The sequence below is a fragment of the Lates calcarifer genome, linkage group LG20 (assembly GCF_001640805.2).
Source record: "Lates calcarifer isolate ASB-BC8 linkage group LG20, TLL_Latcal_v3, whole genome shotgun sequence".
In the NCBI taxonomy this organism is placed as follows: Eukaryota; Metazoa; Chordata; class Actinopteri; family Centropomidae; genus Lates; species Lates calcarifer.
In genome coordinates, this window is record NC_066852.1 from 5,219,270 (window position 1) to 5,238,901 (window position 19,632).

Below are 19,632 nucleotides of genomic sequence, written 5' to 3' on the forward strand. Positions count from 1 at the left end.
AGCTGTGCCAAAATACTTAATACCTTTATACCTTGTGCATGCCTCATGACTGTAATCATACAGACATGCCTGTAAATACAAATGTAATGTCAACTCATACAGTCATGAAAACAATGTGCAGTAACCTACCAACTTACAAAATGTCAAGTCTTTTAAAGTCATTAACTATGGCCTTAATGTTGTAGACAAGTATGTGACATTTCTGCACAGAAACAGTGCTTAGTCTGCCCAGCTCTGAAATCACATGTACTAAAAATAAAAGCACTAAACGGACAAGTGGCTCTTTGCTGTCCTTAAATGGGTAGTTCAGTTTGACTTTCTGATGTATTTCATTAAAAGCCTGTAAATTATTCATCTGGAGAAATGTAAACTCCCAAGATTTAATAATGAGAGAAAAACAAGTAGTTACACCAACATTTATTCAGAATTATGTAGAATACACCGCTTAGAATTCACAGAAAAGCAAAACTCATCTTATTTGCTGATAATGTAAATAACAATAGAAGGAAGCAAAAAAAGAAAGCAAGTACATAAATTACAATATTCAGTCACTTTACTTCTTATTAAATTAATATGATGTAAGTCACATGTTACAAAATGTTACTCTCAAATGACATGTACAGTTCTGTATACGTACTTTAAGAACACCTTTTCTCACAAATACACAATCCAACCACGTCATGACGACATATAGTTTTTGTTGTACTGTATGGTCATTCTGAGTTGACTTTGTGCTCTCGCTCCATAATCATAGTAACCACTTTCACTTGCAAGCTTCCTTTTGAGTACCAGCCACCCCTGGCTTCTTAAAAATAAATGGGACCAGACTAAGACGGAGGGAAAGTCTGTGGCAGCTACAGATGCTCAGCTGCTGAAAACTGACAAATCCAAATCCATTGACATTTCCAGCCAGAACAATTTGCCCTGTAATTCTAAAAGAGGCTTTTTTTGGTCTTCAGACTGCAGAAACCCTTGATTGGTGTCCACAGTCTTTGTGGGTACAGTACTCTTGAAAATCTACTGTAGAGTGGCCCAACCCCCCATTGTTATCACATTGATTCAGTCCATAGGAAGCCTAGTAATGACTAAATGGTGCTGTCTCCTTCAACTCATGGTACCCCTGGTGGTTTGGCTCTGTGAAGAGACAGAGAGGGCAGTTAGGGCTCAGAAGTACCACAAATCTATCTCTTCTATATTAACCAGTGATTTTAAAAGACTCTTTTAGAAATATAGGCAATTCAGTTTAGTATCAAATAGAAAGAACAAAAGCAATACAGTTACAAACAATACAGAGAAACTAGTTTACCAAACAATTTTATTTGAATTCACTGCCTACAGTTGCAAATGTTCTCAAACTGCCTCCTTAGGTCCATTTGGAAATGACCTTATTTTGTATTCAGTTATATTTAAATCACTTGCTATTCATTTTCAAAGCCTGTGTCTGTAGTGTAGAGTTCACTTAATAATTTTTTGTACATCCCAAATTATGTAGACAAAAATAGCCACTAGCAGAATGCGTTTGAGTGTGTAGATAAGTGTTCTGGTACCCAGACTCATATTCTCCTCCACTAGAGGCCTCTTCTCACTGCAGTTTACCACTCTTCCCTGTGCTGCTCCCAGAATAGTCATGATATCCACTAAGTTGAGCTTCCCTTCCTCCTTGGCTTCCTCCACCTCTTCTGCCAACTCCATCGCAGCCTCTTCACGCTCTTCTATCTCTTCTTGGGTCAGCATTGCGTTCAAGTCATGCCCTGTGGTGTTGCCAACCTGTGGCGGCGCCAGTGAGCACAATGCTCTCACTTGTCCATAGGACTTCAAGTGTGCTACATTGGCACGTAAGAACAGCAGAAGGACGTTGAGGTCATTCAGTGGGCAGCCTAGCTTGCGGCGGTTGATGAGATCCAGAGCTGGGAGGACCTCATAGACAGAGACAAAGGTGGTGTCCCAAACAAAGAGTCGAATCAGGCTGAAGAGAACAATGGGAGCCAATAGGACATAGATTGCACCATTGGCCACACTTATCACCTGAAAGACCAACTGGCCAATCATTTTACATTGAATCAACTCAGGAACCCAGTTCTGATCACGCAGCATGCCTGTGCGGACGAAGCAGCTGAACTCATCCTGCAGGAAGGCTGAGAGGTGGAAGTAGGCCAAGTAGAGACAGGCAGCAGTCATGAAGGTCAGGAGGAGGAAGCCACGTAAGAAAAGCATGCTAACAAGGAAGTAGGAGTTTTGTTTGCACTGCATGTATCTCTCCAGTAGAGGGTACTCAAAGTATCGCTTCTTCTTGGCCCTGCAATTGGACAAGAAGAGCAAACTCAGCACCATGTTCTCCTTCATGTTCATACAGCTACACATATGGGAGCCTCCCATCCCAACCACAATTTTCTACTTTTAGCCACAGGGAGCTGCCCACAACACCCATAACAATCCTCCTCTGAGACTCTTGGATTTTAAAACCTTTCTCAAGGGTATATAAGTGGTAGTTGTTTCATTTAATAAGACAAAGTTTCATTGAACAAGGCATATTCTTGTTTGGACACAAATCAGCAATCACAGGATTGGGTTATTCAAAACATTAACACATTAACATAAAACCTGTACCTGCCAACAGTCACTGGCCTCTTACCTCTGCAGTTCAGCCTGAAATGTGAGGGGGTTCTTTGTGTTTTGGCGCATATCTAAAATGCTCTGAGCCAGTCGGATCGAGCGGTTGTACGACTTGTCAAGTTCGTCAATTATGAAGAGCAGGTCTGAGCCCAGTGTGGGCATGACGAGCTGGCGCCAGATCAGAGCTGGCAGGTACATCAGCACCGCCATGGCCAGAAGAGAGTATGGGAACATCTGGATGGACAGAGAGAGAGAAAAAGGGAAAGAAAAGACAAAGTAGTAGAAAAGATGAGTCACATAAATGATGGCCTCACCAACTTGTATTACAACTGAATAAGCACAAGCCCTGATTTAGAACAACTTTCCTGTTTGTGTCTGGGCATTAAATGTCAGCTGTGCAGGGTTTGAATAAAATGGTTTTATAACAAATTATTTTAGCAACAGATCAGTTACTCTGCTTCTTGTTAAAGGGGTACTGACATCATCAACTAAAGTCTTGCAAATTACAATAAGGATAAAAAGGTTTCAGTATTTCTCCGCCACATTATCAACCACTCTGGGTGGGAGCAACAAGTCAAGCAAGGCTCATCAAAATCTCTCAACTTACTTTGTGTACCCAGAGAGAGCGCTCCTCAAAGTTCCCATCGCTGTCAAACTCATGATGCATGAGAGAGTCCCAGCAGTATGTGTCTACATAGCTGGCCTGCTTGATGGTGAAATTGCTGGGAGGGAAACAGCTGATCTGAGGCCCTGAAGAATAAACAAATGTTGATCTGTAACATTATCAGCTCATATAGGGAAGTGATTTCTGCAGCCTCCCTTGATCTGCTTTATCAATTTGCCTGTAAGCAATCTCTAAGCTCTTCATTTCTCAGCACACACACACACACACACACACACACACACACACATACGTACGCACACACAGTGCTTAGTACTGGAGGTCTACAACCAGACACGTACATGTGAGCTTCTGCATGCCCTTTTCCTTTCAGTGCTACAGATTTTCACTGGAGAAATCATATGTTTCCAAATGGCAACCTGGCATTTAAAAACCCTGGGTGACTCCATTCCAAAACTGGGTTCCTCCACCTTATATTTAGTTCACCTTGATATTACCACAAATAGTCCAACCACTTGAATCCATGCACTGCACTCATCTGTCATTTCCCTAGGGTGCTCCACCCTTAAACATAGAGCTTGGGAGAGAACACACCAAGGGTGTGCCCCACCTACTACACAGCCTTACAAGAGAAACATGGAGTTTCTATTTTTTACAAGCACCCTCCACATCTGTCCAGCTCTCTGTAAGTAGAAACATACTGCCACCAATTTACTGTCAGGATGGAATTTCTTGTGCCAGTCCACCTCATTATAGGCATTGAATTTGAAACTAAAAACTAATACTGAACTGTATACCGAACATTCAAAGTGTAATACATTTAGGGGCAATTTGTAATCATGTCTATTGAAACCCTTTTCTGAGATAAAAAGTTGATTTTATTAAAGGCCAGCATGGTGATGCTAATGGTGATGACAGATGACAGATACAAATGGACAAAACGGTGATAGTCATCATCATCCATTACCAGCAGCCATAAAATGTGTTACAGTATATCATTTCTATAAATGGTTTTGTCAACCTGTCTATCGCATTATCTGTCTTCAAAGCTGTTTCTTCACAAACCCCTGAAGGCATCACAGTGGAGCAATTCATATAAGTTGCTTCCAATTTTGAAAACATGTTCATATTAAATAGAATTTGTGAGTTATTAAATGATTATATGATTATCTTCCCAAGAGTATAATGGTTCATTTGGCTGTACACTATAATAAGAGGAACTACACTGGTGCTTGCTAGTGTTTAAGCTATGGTGGGTGCTGTAGTTATAATAATAACTGACACTGCTGTATGTTCTCATGTAGCTTACTATGGTAATCTATTTTTCCAGTTTGCTTGTGAGAGCATGTGTGGGCGCATGCGTTAACAAGTCATCTTAAATAAAAAACGACAGCACATGCCTTCTCATGAAATCTTGTAAAATATTCTCCCCCTCAGCTGACAACCCCTGTGAGCTATTTGGCAAAGCGAAGGGCCTAAATTTCTGCCACTGCTCCTATCTCCTACTCCCACTCCCCAATTAACACTGGCAGATCATCCCCACATTTGTGCTTCGTACAAGAATTCTTGGCTGAGAGTCCAGGTGCAAGTAAACCAGACTCCAGACAGCAGCGCAATCAAGCACTGTTGTGAAACTGACAACCCAGCAGATAGGCAGCCAAGATCCATCAGTTGAGCCGCATAGCTCAGCACCATGTCATGTTCTACGCCCCCCCTCTGGTTAATCAACATATCCTCTCATTTGACTGAAATAGAGGGGAGCCGCCACAGAAGAACTTCGCCTTGTAATTACAGTGTGCCAGCGTTAGTGAACACTGCTCTCAATCATCCCCCATGGCAATTAGCATCAGGAGCATCAGACTGATTGCAGACCAGCTCTGGAGAGTTGACGTTCAGTTTAAAGTCAGGGAGTCAGCCTCCTCAGCAATAGACTTGTGCTGAGGACTTGCCACGTATCCTTTGGTTGTCAGTTGTGCTTTTTGTGAAATTTGAACAACTGTGGACAGACAGGGTGCAGGCTTGTTTTGTGTGAAATAACACCACATCCCATTCAAAACATGTATTTTATCATAGTCTAAATGAGTTCAGGCAGTAAAATAGTAACAGCAACACACTCAGTAAACTGATGAATGGAGTTTCAAGCCCATTGTGATTTTGTTTTGTCAGTAATTTTGTGTTGTCATATTATTATTATTATTATTGCTACTCTGCTATCTGCTGTGGTGAAGAGGTCTTAATGGAGCCAGCAGTCAATGTCTTCTTGTTATGGTGGGTGTTGTTTAAGTGTTTTCCTCCCCTTGCTTCACAGCACCCTAATTTTGTTAAGGAAAGTGCCATGTAATTATAGCTCTCATTGTTATTGCTCTTAATACTACTAGAAGTTTTAGGGGATGAACTGTATCTGAGTGCAAAGATAAAAACCTGCTGTGATAGAGCAGAGATATGCACACTTGTTATGTTTCAGGACTTTTAACTCAACTCTGAAATAAAACACATTGGTGTGTTCCAGTTACCTGAAGTAGCTTTGCAGCAGAGTTCTCCTCCTTTGTTACATGAAAAGTTTTGTCAAGGCCTTTGATTTAGTTTTGAATTAGCTACAATGTTCCACAGGAATGATAATAATGTATAATATTAGCATGTATGATATTCATTCTTATTACAAGTTAAACTAAAAGCAGTTTAGCAAGTAAATAGCAAGTGATTCAAGGACAAACAGTACACGATTACTATACAGAGGACACTGCAACAGTGTTGTTGAAACACAGACTGACCACAAAGCCAAAATGCAGGCAAGGAATAAAAAACAAGCACTCATGAATATAGGGTATAATTAGGGGCAAAAGCAAATGGAAAAAAAAACAAAGGTCCTAAAATGGTTTTAAAAAAAAAAGACAGAGAGTTGCTCACCCAGGGAGATCTCGCGGGCGAACGCCATGCTCACCAGCATCAGTGGAAGCCCAACAGACACAAATTTGATGACCTTGTCCAAAGGAAGCTCCAGCTCCAGGTGGTGAATCCGGTTTATCCCGTAGCCGTCCTGCAGCAGGGCATCAGATAGCATGGCCTTGGCCGCCGCCTGGGCGATGGACATTTTGAATGCCTACCCCATGATAAGAAAAAGGTTTATTTTTTGACACAGTCAAGTAGAAACAGAAGATAACGTGTGCTCTCAGTGCTGTAAGTACAAATCAGACTCATGACCTTTGTCACATGTCACTGCTTGCCTTTCTTATCTTCCCTGTCAGTTTTCACTATAAGTGATATAATAAAGCAGAAATGCCCAATATTCTACAGCACAGTACATCTAGAATAGTGACTTGGTGTTCAAATTTGATCAGAAATGCTATTATCATCACATGTTGAAATATCTGCAACATATGAAATCTGTAACCACCTTACCTTAAGTCTTCCAGCTTTCTCTGGGGATACAGTTAGAAAATATGCTCCAGAACCAAGCGTTCCTGTGAAGGCCTGCACGGTGTTGGAAAGCTCCTTAAGTATTCAGGGAGGGCCGCGGTAAATGAGAGGTTGGATCTGGGCTGGACCAGGCCGAGCCGGGTCTGGCTGTAATTACAGAGAAGACATCTGGGATCATGTAGGTGCCCAGATGGCACTGACTGCAGCAGACCTCCAGTGCTCAACACTAGGCCATACAGTTATGGGTGTGTATATACATGTGTGTGTTTCTCTTGTGTATCCATGCTGTGAAGCACAGTGGCTGTGGCCCACTTCAAACAAGTGAACCATCGCCAGTGGCTTTTTCAGCCTCTGTCATTCTGAAACTATTTTTACTTCCATCCAGCCCCAGAGCTACTGCTAAATACTGTACTGTGCAACATGTTTCTGACCCTTGCAATGAATGTGTTTGAGAGAACAACAAGAAATCTGACATAGGACTGACTGGGAGCGCTGGGTTGTGGAGTTTTACATTATTTAGCATTTGGGAAGTGAATGGAATCCAACGTAATTATATTTAATGGTATAAATACACTTCTTACAAATAATCTGTATAGATAATGGATGGTATACATGAGCTACAGAGGTACAGTATGGCATTGTGTTTACGGTTTGTTGAATTGGGTCTTTGCACCAGTCACACAGATCTGTTTTCATCAGGAAAATGAAAGCATTTGTTTCTTCCAATGTTTAAAAAATCTTCAGTTCACATTTTCATGACCAATGACCTCTTGTGGTTCCACAAAAATGAACTGCTCTCTCTCAGAATCAAAGTTAGATGTAGTAAGACATTGCTATAATGCTGCATAACCTCTTTGAGATGAGATGCTGGAGGGTGACTGGCCAGAGAGCACAATTGTTTCCTTTTCCCTGTCACTTTCACCCATGACTGTCATCAGCACCGTCCTTAACCACGTGGTTTTAGTGACCTTAAATTTACCAAATCTGTACACTATGTATCATATTGGCATACAATGGCCCTTTTACACCCATACATAGTGCTGTGTGTTCTTCCTGAACAATTCAACTTTAGTTTTGTCAGTCTACAAAACATTTTCATACCAGCACTGTGCGGTGTGAGACTGCTCTTTGGTAAACTTCATCTGTGCATTGATGTCTGCGGTGTCCTCCTATGGACACCATGCACCATAATTTGTGTAAAATCAGAGATGTTAACCAGCACCAATGATTCCTTTAAGCCTATAGCTGTCTCTCTCTGCAGGTATTTCTGCCTCTGTAGAACTGTAGAGTCTGATCTGTTATGACAAGTCTCCTGCTGCTCCTACAACTCCACTCAACACCTGCTGCTAGAATTAGAAATTACTTATACTGCTATTAGTTTTATTGGTACGTTAGCTGTTAATACTTTAATTATCACTACTATCATTACTATTACTGTGTTATTGGCATCACCTTACATTTTTTACATGGAACCCATGTTATGCTATGTTCTTCTCTCACTATTCTCTACCCCCACCCCGCCCCTTCTCAACCGAACCGATTGAGGCAGATGGCCGCCCACCCTGAGTCTGGTTCTGCTCGAGGTTTCTGCCTCTTAAAAGGAAGTTCTTCCTTGCCACTGTCGCCTAGTGCTGCTCATGGTGGGAACTGCTGAGGCTCTCTCTGTAAATACCTATTTTAAAGAGTGTGGTCTAGACCTGCTCTATATGAAAAGTGCCTTGAGATGACTTCTGTTGTGATTTGGTGCTACATAAATAAAATTGAATTGAATTGAATTGAATCCTGGGCTTCTTTTTTACCTCACTGCCAGCCCTGTGATTGACTGGTGACCTTTCCAGGGTGTGTAACTGATAAATAGGGTCACGATAGTTATCGCATATCATATTATCACTTATTGGTATGAAAAGAATTACTGTAGCTGACTATCCTTGCAATATATCAAATTGTATTCACTGAACCTTGAACCCTGCTGGCTGAAGTGACCAGTATACAGCAGCAATCTGACTCTCTATTAGTAAAAGAAATACGCTGGTAAATGATTTATGACCTGCCCTCCTGCTGTAGCTAATACCATCCATTGATAAATTAAAACACCCACCAGTTACTTTGATAGATTATTATATTTTCATTTTATCCCACTGCCTCTCCAACTGGTGTTCATAGTGTTCAGATGGGGCCACTGGCTACTCTGCCCATCTGACCTACTGTACAGAAAGTCCTGTGAGGAATAATTAGAGAAGAAATGTTGTGATGCCCTTAGTCTCAAACAGGTTTTTTATTAGACCACTTTTGTAAATATGGGTGACTTCCTTCCCACGTATGAGAACTTGTGAGCAGTGCTTCCTCACTGTAATATCAAGTCCCTACAACAATGTAAAACAATGCAATGTGGTTTGTGCAGCAAACATCCACAACAGTGATTAGCATTTATTCTGAGGGAGCAGAATCCATATTTCAAAAAGTTGAAACCCTGTGGTCAAAAGCTCTGTTGGGATCTTTTGTGGTAGTCGGCTGAAAAGGTGGGAGAGCGTTTGGGTGGGCGTCTTCCAGCAAGTTAAATCACAGGATAGAGCAATAACCAGTGGGTGGGAGGCTACCCATGTGACAGGAAAATGTGGGACGTTAAGCCAATATTTAGACTACTAACTCTGTAATCTGGAAATATGTTACAATGAAGCAGGGCCTGAGAGGGTTTTCACATACACACACACACACACACAAACACACATGCGTCTTTGCTCTATGGAGATACTGGCTTAGCTTCTGTATGTGTAGCTGAGAAAAAAGCTTGAGTGAATTGTTTGTTGAATGGTGTTTTGTTCTGTGCATCGCTTTCTTTTCTAAATATTCTCATGAATCAAACTGCCAACTTGCTGTGTGTGAATTTATGGCCCCAGATGTTTGTTCAGCTTAAACATATGCAGAACTTTCAGATCACCAAGTCAAAATCAGTACCTTTACATGTTTAATTATTAAAATTGGTCTATTGAAACACAATAGATTATGACAACAAAGTGTACAAATGAAATAGAAATATTTCCTATTGTCTGTCACTTGCTCTGGAAGATCCATTTAAAAAAGCAATCCAAAAAAGAATATTAATGAGCAACATACTTCACAATGAACAATCAGAACATTCAATATAACATGTTTTCTTTTTCTAGACATCTTCACATTAGAAACGAGTGACTCCATTTGTGTGTTTTAGTACAAAACAGAGAGCTGAAATAGTTTCACAGTTTCTTCAAAATCCTTCACATAAAATTGAAAGAGGTGTTACTGAGTTTTTCTATTTCTCTTTCTCGTTTTCCTCAAAATTGTCTTCTTCCTTGAAAAAGTCTGTCTGTAAGTGACACTGGCTCCGTCGGTCAGGGATTCCGAAGTCACTGGCCATCTTTGTGTGATTTTCTCTTGACGCTGAGATGTGGGTGAGACAGTCTGTGGCGACTGGCAGGGCTTGTCATGCTCTTATTTTGTGACAGAATCACGTTCACAAAAATACACAAGCAATTTTCTAAGAGTTGATGGTTGAAGTCAAGTATGTGCATGGCCACCAGCTATTTCAACAGCTGTATTCAAAAAGTTTGCAAAACCTACAGTATATGCAGAAGCAACTGTCATTGTCACATGGTTCCTTTAGCTACCCTCTGAGGCCACGCAAAACAAACAAAGAAACAAAGAAACAAACAAAAAAACAAACAAACAAAAAAACAGAATAAATATGCAAACCTTCAACACCAGAATGCAAACATATGAAAAATCCAATATACATACTATATGTGCAGTCAGTATACACTGGTTTACTACAGATTTCTATTTTTTTTCTTTCTTTTCTTTTCTTTTCTTTTTTTTTTTTTGCTCATGGTAGAAGAAAAAAATAAAGATTGTTTCAAAAGTCATGCTCAAAAAGATTTGCTGCAGCAATGAGTCAAGTGTTTCCCTCATGAGGGAGAAACACATCGAATGAGTGTTGTTCAACCTGAGAACCTATGAGTCAGTCAAAAGGCGTAAATGATGGCCCAGCAGTGGAAGCAAACACATATACCTCACCTCTGCAGATATTTGCACAGGTTTACACCTTTTTGATTTTTCCTTTCTTTTGGTGCCTCACTTTTATTTTAGGAAGTGAAATGACACATGAACTGCAAAGTGAAATTGTGCACTATCAGTTGAAAATGTACTTTAAGTCATATGAAATGAGCGGTTTAAAAAAGCGGCAGCCCTTCCTGTGACTCTGTAACTGACTTCATGGTGCCAAAACATTTTGGACAGATTACATTCAGTGAAGTAGTTGTTAACACATACAGTCAACAATTCTAATTGTGCAAAGATTTTTTAGTTTTTTGATGCATGTGCAGTTATTCCAGAATCTTCATTCTCCTATCAATAATTTTCTCAAAATGTCACGGCTCTCTAAAAGCATCAAACTTTTTAACTGTGACAGTAAAATGGGTAAAAATGTCTTCAATTTAAAACTGACAGTAAGCTTTCAACCTTTTAGTTTCTGTGCCATTTCGTTTCATAAATAACAGGAGCTATAGAGTAAAAAATGTGCTACTATCCAAATATTCCCGGGGCTCTCTGCATGAGAACAAACTGTCATAAAATGAAACAACACATATTCATCATTAAACTAATACTCATTCTCTATAATCATGATGGTCATTGTGTCTGATTGGGCTCTGCAGAAGAGTCTCTGATGAATGTGGAGAAAATATAATACGCCCTTAAAAGCTCTCTAGAGTCACTTATCATTAGAGCTGTCCTAGTTTGAGTTTGAATGAGGCCGTATTAAGTGGACAACTGTGGTCAAAGTTCATATAGTCTTTCCCCCTGTTCGACTACTCCAATTCCTCTCTGTGCTCCATGCTCAGATCTCTCCGCCCTCCTCCTCCGCTGGACATTTGCCTCCCCCTGTCGTTCTCGTCCCCATCCTCCTCCTCCTCTTCCTCCTCCATTCCTTCCTCCTCCTCCTCTTCCTCCTCCTCTTCTTCGTCCTCCTCGGTGCCGTCCATGGAGTCGTCGGCTCCCAGCATGGCTTGCTGCATGGCCAGGGTGGCTGAGTCTGAGGACAGTGACTGGAGGCTGTCCATACTCAGCGGGTCTGAGGAGAGGCAGGGAAACAGAGGAAGAGTTAAGACATGGCACACAATTAGAAAGTCTAAAAAAATCCATTGCAGTCCAGACTTCTCCATTCAGATTGTCCGTGGAGGTTTTCAATTTTTCTGTTTACATGCAATCATAGTACAGTAGAATTCATGTGCACATGGAAGTGAACCCAGACATGTCTGATAAATATACTCATAAACTGGTTCAGTTAAAGCTATGATACTGAAGTCATTTGGTTTTGAGAAAGCTTTCCTTCACCATATTGTTCTGTCTTTACCTACAACTGCTGCAGTACAGAGATAGCAGATAATAAATTACACCCAGCAACTAAAATCTATAATCTACTCTGGGCCTTGACATGAAAAACTAGACAGTTGCCATGGGTGATGGTAGTTACCAGAATTTCTTTTTATAACTCAAGAGGGTTGGAATCCACACTGTTTTAAATACCTTCTCAGATCTCACTTATGATTCCTGTAGGACAAATACTATGTTTTTTCGATTTGATATTCTTTATTCTTGCTTCTTGCCTTCATGTCTTCTCATAAAAATAACAGGGAAGTGTCAACAGTGGCACCTAGTGGTTAAACTTTAAACAGTCTGGGTTAAATTGTATTCTTAATCTTTCATGCATGTGTTTAAGGCAACACACAATTAAGGATCCTGGGGAAAAAATTGGGAAATTTGGGGAAATTTTAGTAATGACATACTGTCTGAGTTGTTTCCTGTTTGAGATCTGTGCGTCTGCAGAACTCCAGCTACGATGGAGTCGGGCCAGAAGCGTTGTGTGGGACGGTGCTGGGACTTCATCTTCTTTGCTTTAGGAGCTGGGTCTGGGTTACTGGCATCCAGCATAGGCTGGAGGATACGGCGACGAGCGTTGATGAACCTGGATTATAGATTTTTGTAGATTATCATTAAAGGGCTTTGTGGGTAAAATATGTTGGAAAAGGAAAGGACAGAACTCCAGAAGACATATGTTCTTAGTTATCTTGTTTTCATCAGATTGTTGTCTAAGACTGGTTCTGGTTTCCTTACACACAGTCCATTCATCAGTCAAATGACACAGACTGCTGCAGATACAGTGTTAAGTTTACAAAAACAACATCTTTTTTATTTCCTGCCACAAAATACAATATTTACTTTTGTAAATACCGAACAGCTTTCCAGAAGGAAAGGAAGGAAGCAAATTATACTCTTCCAATCTATATCCAAAAAACACTGAAATCTCTTCTATCATTTCTTGAAAACAAATATGAAAAGAGGGGTGCATGACAGTATGGGAGGCACTATGTGGTCTATGGTGTACTGCAGATATATGACCAGGAGATGGCGCCACAGTGTTAACAGTGCGCTGAGCAGTCCCAGTATATTCAAGTTCAGTTCAGGAGCTTCCACTCATATTTCTGCTACAAAATATAAAGTGGTGTCTTTCTGTCTACATGTGCATACAAATACTTAATGGCTATAATGACACTGTATTCAGCATCTTACCAATTGTTCACTTGCAAAAGGGTTAGACTCGTTTGTGCAGCAATCTGCCTTTTTTCATCTTCGGTTGGGTACGGGTGCTGAAAGAATGAAGAGACAACATCTGAGTTTTCAAGTTGTTTTCTGTAATTAATAGCATTAGTGTGCTTCTTTTTTATTGGTTCTGACTTCTCATGTTAAACACTGAAATTTCTTACTCTCTCACTGTTCAGTAAACCTCCTCATTAAACTAGTTAACTCTCCATATACATCTCATTCATTATATCTGCTTCCAAAGCCACCACTTCATAACACTTTGTTGAAAAGGCAAACAAACACGATCATTTCAGATTAATGCACACACACACACACACACACACACACACACACACAAATACAAACATACACTCACACCATGTCTCTGTCTCACCATGAGATGCTGAAAGAGCCAGGACCGCATGATGTTGGTGGCATGTTTGGGCAGGACCCCCCTCTTATTCTTGGACTTCTTGTCTTCACTGTCCAACAGGGATGACAGGTCCACATTTACCTTTACAACAGACAGCAGGAAGGGAAGAGGAGAAAGGAAGAAAGAAAAGGAGCGGATGGAAGAGCTTAGTTATTGTTGCCACGGAAACAAAGGGAGCCTACCAATTACCTATCTTTTTTTCTGTGGCAGGGGCAGAAACACCACCTCAAGTGTCACCATGGTAACTGAGTTTGAGTAATGATACTTAAAATATAAAAAAGCAGCACCCTTCACTATGTGGAAAGACAAGAGGGTCAGTAGTCTGTTTGGTGCTTCAATGACTTTAAAGACTGGAGGGTCAGACAAGCCTTTGGTCAAAAGTTTGGATTTCACAGTTTGGTGCTAAATTAGTGAGGTGCTGCTAAGTGTGACTGTGTTTGGCTTAGTTTTCATTTGTATTGACCTAAGCCCATATCTGTGATCAATGAGAAATCATTATTCAGATGTTATTGTTTGGAGTGCGAGTGCTGAAGGACAAGATGATCTCAGAGTATTGACATTCTTTGACAGCCTGCAGTGTACATGTGGTTGTGTGTGTGCATGTATGTGTGCTAGTGCATGAGCTTTGTCTGGCTGAACAGTACAGTTTTCCTATTGTTACAGCTGAGGTTAAGTTAAGGTTAGGAAAGAACTTGGATGTTCTTGGATACTTATTAGACAAAGGTACACCAAGGCTGCAACAATTAGTAAAGGATAAGTCCAGTGATATTCTTTTTTCCCCTAATTATCAACAAATCCCATATAAAGACCCAAACCAACTATGAGTTGATCCAGATAACAGATACTGTGTATCTATCTAAAACCTAATATTCCCCCATGCAATAGAGCTCCACTGTTGTCCGCAAACTATTAAAAACACATCAGTGAGCCACACTGTTGCACTGGGTAGCACGTTCCTTCATTATGTGAAAACACACACTGTTTTGACTCAGCCCCACATACACTGTCATGCTGCCAGATATACTCACTAGGGCATCAAATGTGGTTTAATCCAGCCCAAAGTATATCAGTGTCTGGGTCTGGTTTGACACAGGAAGTCAAAAAAGTATTTAAAGTTAGACTAACATACTGTTGGTTTGGGTCTTTTTTAAAAATGGGATTCCTAGCACACAGGTGGCACTGTGGTGCAGTGGTTAGCACTGTTGCCTCACAGCAAGAAGGTTCCAGGTTTAAGCCCAGGTATGCCCAGGGTGTGGAGTTTGCATGTTCTCCCTGTTCTCCCTGTTGCCTGTAGGTTTGTTTGTCTATATGTATTGGCCCTGCGGTGGACTGGCGATCTGTACAGGGTGTACCCCACCTCTTGCCCAATGTCAGCTGGGATTGCTTCCAGCCCCCCGGCGACCCTTAACGGATAGGCGGTATAGACAGTGGATGAAGGGATTTGTTGAAAAATAGTAAAAAAATACTGAAAATACTGAATTTCTCAAACCTCGTGACAGTTTATGTGATCTTCCCAAAGATCCCCTGATATGTGAATTTGAAAATAGCACAGTGAAGCACAAACATCCAAGCAGCAAAAAGAAAAAAAACACATTTAATGTACTTTTTCTTGAGTGGCGAGGGACTAACTTCAGCAATATAGCCTCATGCGTTCAGTAAAATGTTTTCACAGAAGATTTAAGACTTGATTTTTGTTCATCTTAGGGTAAGTCTTAGGTTAGGGTTTAAGGGTTTAAGGTTATGGGAAGGCAAAGATTAGAGTAGAGTTTATCCAAACAAATAAAGAAAGAATGTAAGTCAATGCAATGCCATCCTAAGTGAAAAAAGTGTGTGTGCAGCTGTCTGTGTGTTTATTTCATTGTAGAGATAAAAGTGCATGTGGGCTCTGAGGCAGATAATATGAAACACAATGGCCCCTTTAAGCAACCATTAGCAAACCCTGTTTGACACCACCTGCAAAGAACTATACTACATAAAAACACATACTATACAAAAATGTACATACACACACACACACACACACACACACACACACTGTCTTTCAATGTCTGCATATTCATAAATATGTAATAAATATATCATATATCTAAATATATAATTTATAATATAAATGTATAATATGAACCAATTATTTAAATCTGTCATTGTCATTGTACCAGGCAGTACCAGTGGCTTTAAGGTTTTTTTTTTTTTTTTTGAATGAGGTATCTATTTGTGAAGGCTAAGCATAGCCTACTGTGTGAAAATTTCATATGCATAATCATGCAGGACAAAATGCATGAATAAGTAAAAACTGCAATAAATAACAGACAAACCTATATGCACTCACACCCCCTAAGACTCCCCATACAAAACAGGACTCATTACAGTTGCAGCTGGGTGTCACGTGGACAACCCTCCTCTTATCCCCCCTCAGCCATGGGAGCGTGTGTGTTCTGGGGGAAAGCAAGGATGAATTAATTGGCGGCACCAAGCTCAAGAGTGTGATTACTCTGGGCTTGTCGGCAAAGTAGTGACGAGGCTGTGTTCAACTCCCAGCTCACATGTAACACTCTGCCTCGGCTGGGTCGCGGTTATTCACAGAGGCCCCCTCTAACTGTCAAGAACAGAATTACCCACCTGAAACTGAGCCGCTCTCCAGGCCAGGACTGCTGTACATAGAGCACTGCTCCCACATTTTATTCATATCTATAGGCAAGTTTCAAGGCCAGACAAGTACTGGCCTCACCACTGATACATTAAATCTACCTAGCCTGCTGCTTTTGTGGGTAATGGATACACTATGTTTGAAATGTATAGAAAAAGAAATACAAGCCAGTGATTGTAAAATAGAATCCTAGAATAGAAATTCATTGTAGAATAAATTTGAACTAAATTTATTCTATAATGCTGAATTCTAATTTTCTTTCAAAATATATGAGTACATTTTCTATCTAGTGCCACACAGACTTCCAATTTAAAGAGCAGTATTACATTTAAAAGGAAAACTGGTTCCAACAAATTCATTACCTTGCGTTGCATATTTTAATAGTGCATTGCACATCAATAAAACCCTGGTCTTTTATATTCAAAATCTGTGCTCTTAATAACACAGACCCTGCAGTCTGCAGACAATCATCCAAGTTAATCAGGCCACCATTACATATAACTTAATGGTCCTTTATGTTTGCAATAAAAAAACTGTAAAAAAATAAAAATAAAAACAAAAAGCTGTTATTTGTTATTTGTAACTACTGTATATTAAAAACACGGCCAATGCTACTGCCAATGTCAGACATTTTACTTGCCAGTGGATCTCTTGTGCATTTTTATGTTCAACCAACTTTCACACAGAATATTTTGTCTGCTCAACATTTGTTGGTCAATTATCTTGCCTTCGCGGGGGTGTCTCAGTCCTGTGTTGTGACTGTCTTTTAATGAGTCAGCACCAATTATCCAGGTCAGATTCCTTGTGCTTCCGTTGTGCACAGCAAAACAAAGACATTCTGACTCTGAAAAGATCCTGTGTCCGGTGAGCAGACATAACAGGGGCTCAAGTGCCTGATGTTCTCTACTTTTAGAAGAGGGTCTCTACCCTTGATACTCTCTTTCCCACCAGGGAAAGGTCTGTGTACAATGGAGGGAAAGACATAATGGTTTTGGATGCCAACAGTCCTCTTCTTCTTAGATTAACCTTTAACAAAAACAGAAATAGCTTTCTGATGGCTGACCACTTGCTTTAAAAACATGAAGGCAACAAACAGCACAGCTAAATTACAGAATGAATAAAGTTATGACAGACTGTCCTGTTGTCCCAGCATGACCCAAAAGTTTTTAATATGTTATGGTTGCAGTTTATTTTCAACTCAGTTTAAATTCATTTTGTGATATGTTTAGGATGAAGCTGGACTAAATAAACAAGTGTCTTATCAAGTCATCATAGAGAGATAACCCAGAGTTAATGACTTTAAAAAATTGAAAATGTACTGTCTTGGGATATGAGGCTAAATACAACGTAGTTGTTCTGTAACTTGACTGTTTGTCTTACAGCAGCGAAGTATAAACACAACTTCAGGAGGGAACGTTTTTTAATCAAAAACTGTTTTTGTTAACTAAATGTAATCCATTACTCTGGCCAGCTTAATTAAGCTATAGATAGATAGATAGATAGATAGATAGATAGATAGATAGATAGATAGATAGATAGATAGATAATTAATTTCATTGATCAGTAGGAGACTCATTCATCTCCACAACAATCTAACATTCAAAGAGAAAAGATACAGTGAGTGTAAAAACTGAACTAGAATGAAAGGAAATATTAAAACCACAAATGTGTCATAAAAAATCCAATTCCAGGCATTCATGTGGGGTCGACTGTTCTAAAGCCTTTCATGAGGAGGAGATAAAATATTTGTGGCCATAATATTTCCTGTCCATAATAATTTCCACAATATTTCCTCTTTCTCAAAAGGCGGGCGAAAAATAAGATACAAAATGTTGGATTGAGAATATTCTGTAGCAACTTTGAGTTTTATGTCTCTCATGTGTAAATCACATCATCGAAAAAAACTTGATCTATAAACAAAGTTTATAGTGTTAAATGACTAAGTAAATGACCGTCATCTGCAGTCATATCTGATAGGATTACGTAAGCTCCCTAAACATCATGGGAACAAATAATTTCCATTTTGTGTCTCGGCAGGAGGTGGTGTTCAGACAGAGACAATGAAAAGACACCCAGAGGGATTCTGGGAGATGTAAGGAGGCCCGTTTAATAACAACAAATAGAGACAGTGGGTGGTGCAGGCGCAGGGAGGGAGCCAATGTATTGGCCAAGGCATCACCAACCCAATGGCTTTACCTGTGAGTTCTGGATCTGGATGGTTCCTGGCGGCAGCGCCTGCGTTAACACTTGCCCTTGTGATGTCACCATGGCAACCGGCTGGTACAGGGTCCCACCTGAGGGGATAATTTGCCATCATGAGTATCAAGTGGCCTCAGCAGCCACTGGCAGCCACATCCCGCACCACCACTAGAGCCTTATTAACTTCTTGTCAGCCCCACAAACAAAACACACGACAAACAAGAGGCGAAATGATTAAATTCAAGGTGCATTAGTATCCTTTAACCTAGAAAAAAAGTGAGAGTCTTTTTAGTGCTGGCTTAATTAGCCTTGATCAAGACACTATTATCACAGTCTGTTTGAGCTCTTCAATGTGTAGTGATCAAAGGCAGACACATTGATTTATTTTGGGTTAAAAGGGATTTCCAGAGGGCAGGATTAACATTTCACTGTAGAGGCTTGACATTATAAGAACCTTTAAGAATCAGCCAAGCACTCTGTGAAGGATACATACCATGGCTCTCTGATACACATGTACACAAAAACCAGTCACTATAGCTGTGACAGAGATTAAACTGTAATATAATAGCACTTAAATGTTACAGTTCATTCCAAAATGTTGTGTAAAGTAAGTGCTTGGGCTGAGTGATGTGGTTGTGATCAGCAACATACTAACCATACACTTAATTTCACAAAATGAATTATTAATGAAAAATCATGATGAATACTAATTGATGCAACTTGACTGTACTATAGACATCATCTTTTGTGTCATGTCATTTTAAGTCTGAATATTAATAACTATAGTAATGGTTTGTTTATATAGTGTCAAGTGATAGCTAAAATTTAAATAAATAAAAAAGCAGTGAAATTTTAGGTAAAAACACAAAGAAGAATATTAATAAATCAAAGTACAAAAAATAAATGAATTATTATTTTTAAAAATGATTTGGTAAGAGTTGAGCATCAGCATTTTGAAAGTGATGAGCACCTGTTTTGTGTTCATGATCTGAATAAAGAGAACTGCAGTAGTTTAAATGAGAAGAGATTTAAGAATGGATTAATTTGGACTAACATTCTCAGCTGGAGAATCATCCTGGTACAAAC

At 39.9% G+C, this 19,632-nt stretch overlaps 1 protein-coding gene across 1 annotated transcript in view; it reads right to left on the reverse strand.

Annotated features, from left to right (window-relative positions):
- Window positions 1-402: 402 nt before the first annotated feature.
- The window catches only part of LOC108893724 (pbx/knotted 1 homeobox 2), a 91,464-nt gene continuing 72,234 nt past the window's right edge, over window positions 403-19,632 (reverse strand). Inside the window, exons 9-20 of the mRNA XM_051078701.1 lie at window positions 18,544-18,641; window positions 13,662-13,781; window positions 13,256-13,332; window positions 12,472-12,650; window positions 11,498-11,756; window positions 10,698-10,704; window positions 6,635-6,727; window positions 6,143-6,335; window positions 3,221-3,363; window positions 2,633-2,847; window positions 1,548-2,296; window positions 403-1,134 (exon numbers count right to left, since the gene is read on the reverse strand). Coding sequence (XP_050934658.1) covers window positions 1,076-1,134; window positions 1,548-2,296; window positions 2,633-2,847; window positions 3,221-3,363; window positions 6,143-6,335; window positions 6,635-6,727; window positions 10,698-10,704; window positions 11,498-11,756; window positions 12,472-12,650; window positions 13,256-13,332; window positions 13,662-13,781; window positions 18,544-18,641 — 2,192 coding nt within the window. The 3' untranslated portion in view covers window positions 403-1,075. The remainder of the gene's footprint in view (window positions 1,135-1,547; window positions 2,297-2,632; window positions 2,848-3,220; window positions 3,364-6,142; window positions 6,336-6,634; window positions 6,728-10,697; window positions 10,705-11,497; window positions 11,757-12,471; window positions 12,651-13,255; window positions 13,333-13,661; window positions 13,782-18,543; window positions 18,642-19,632) is intronic.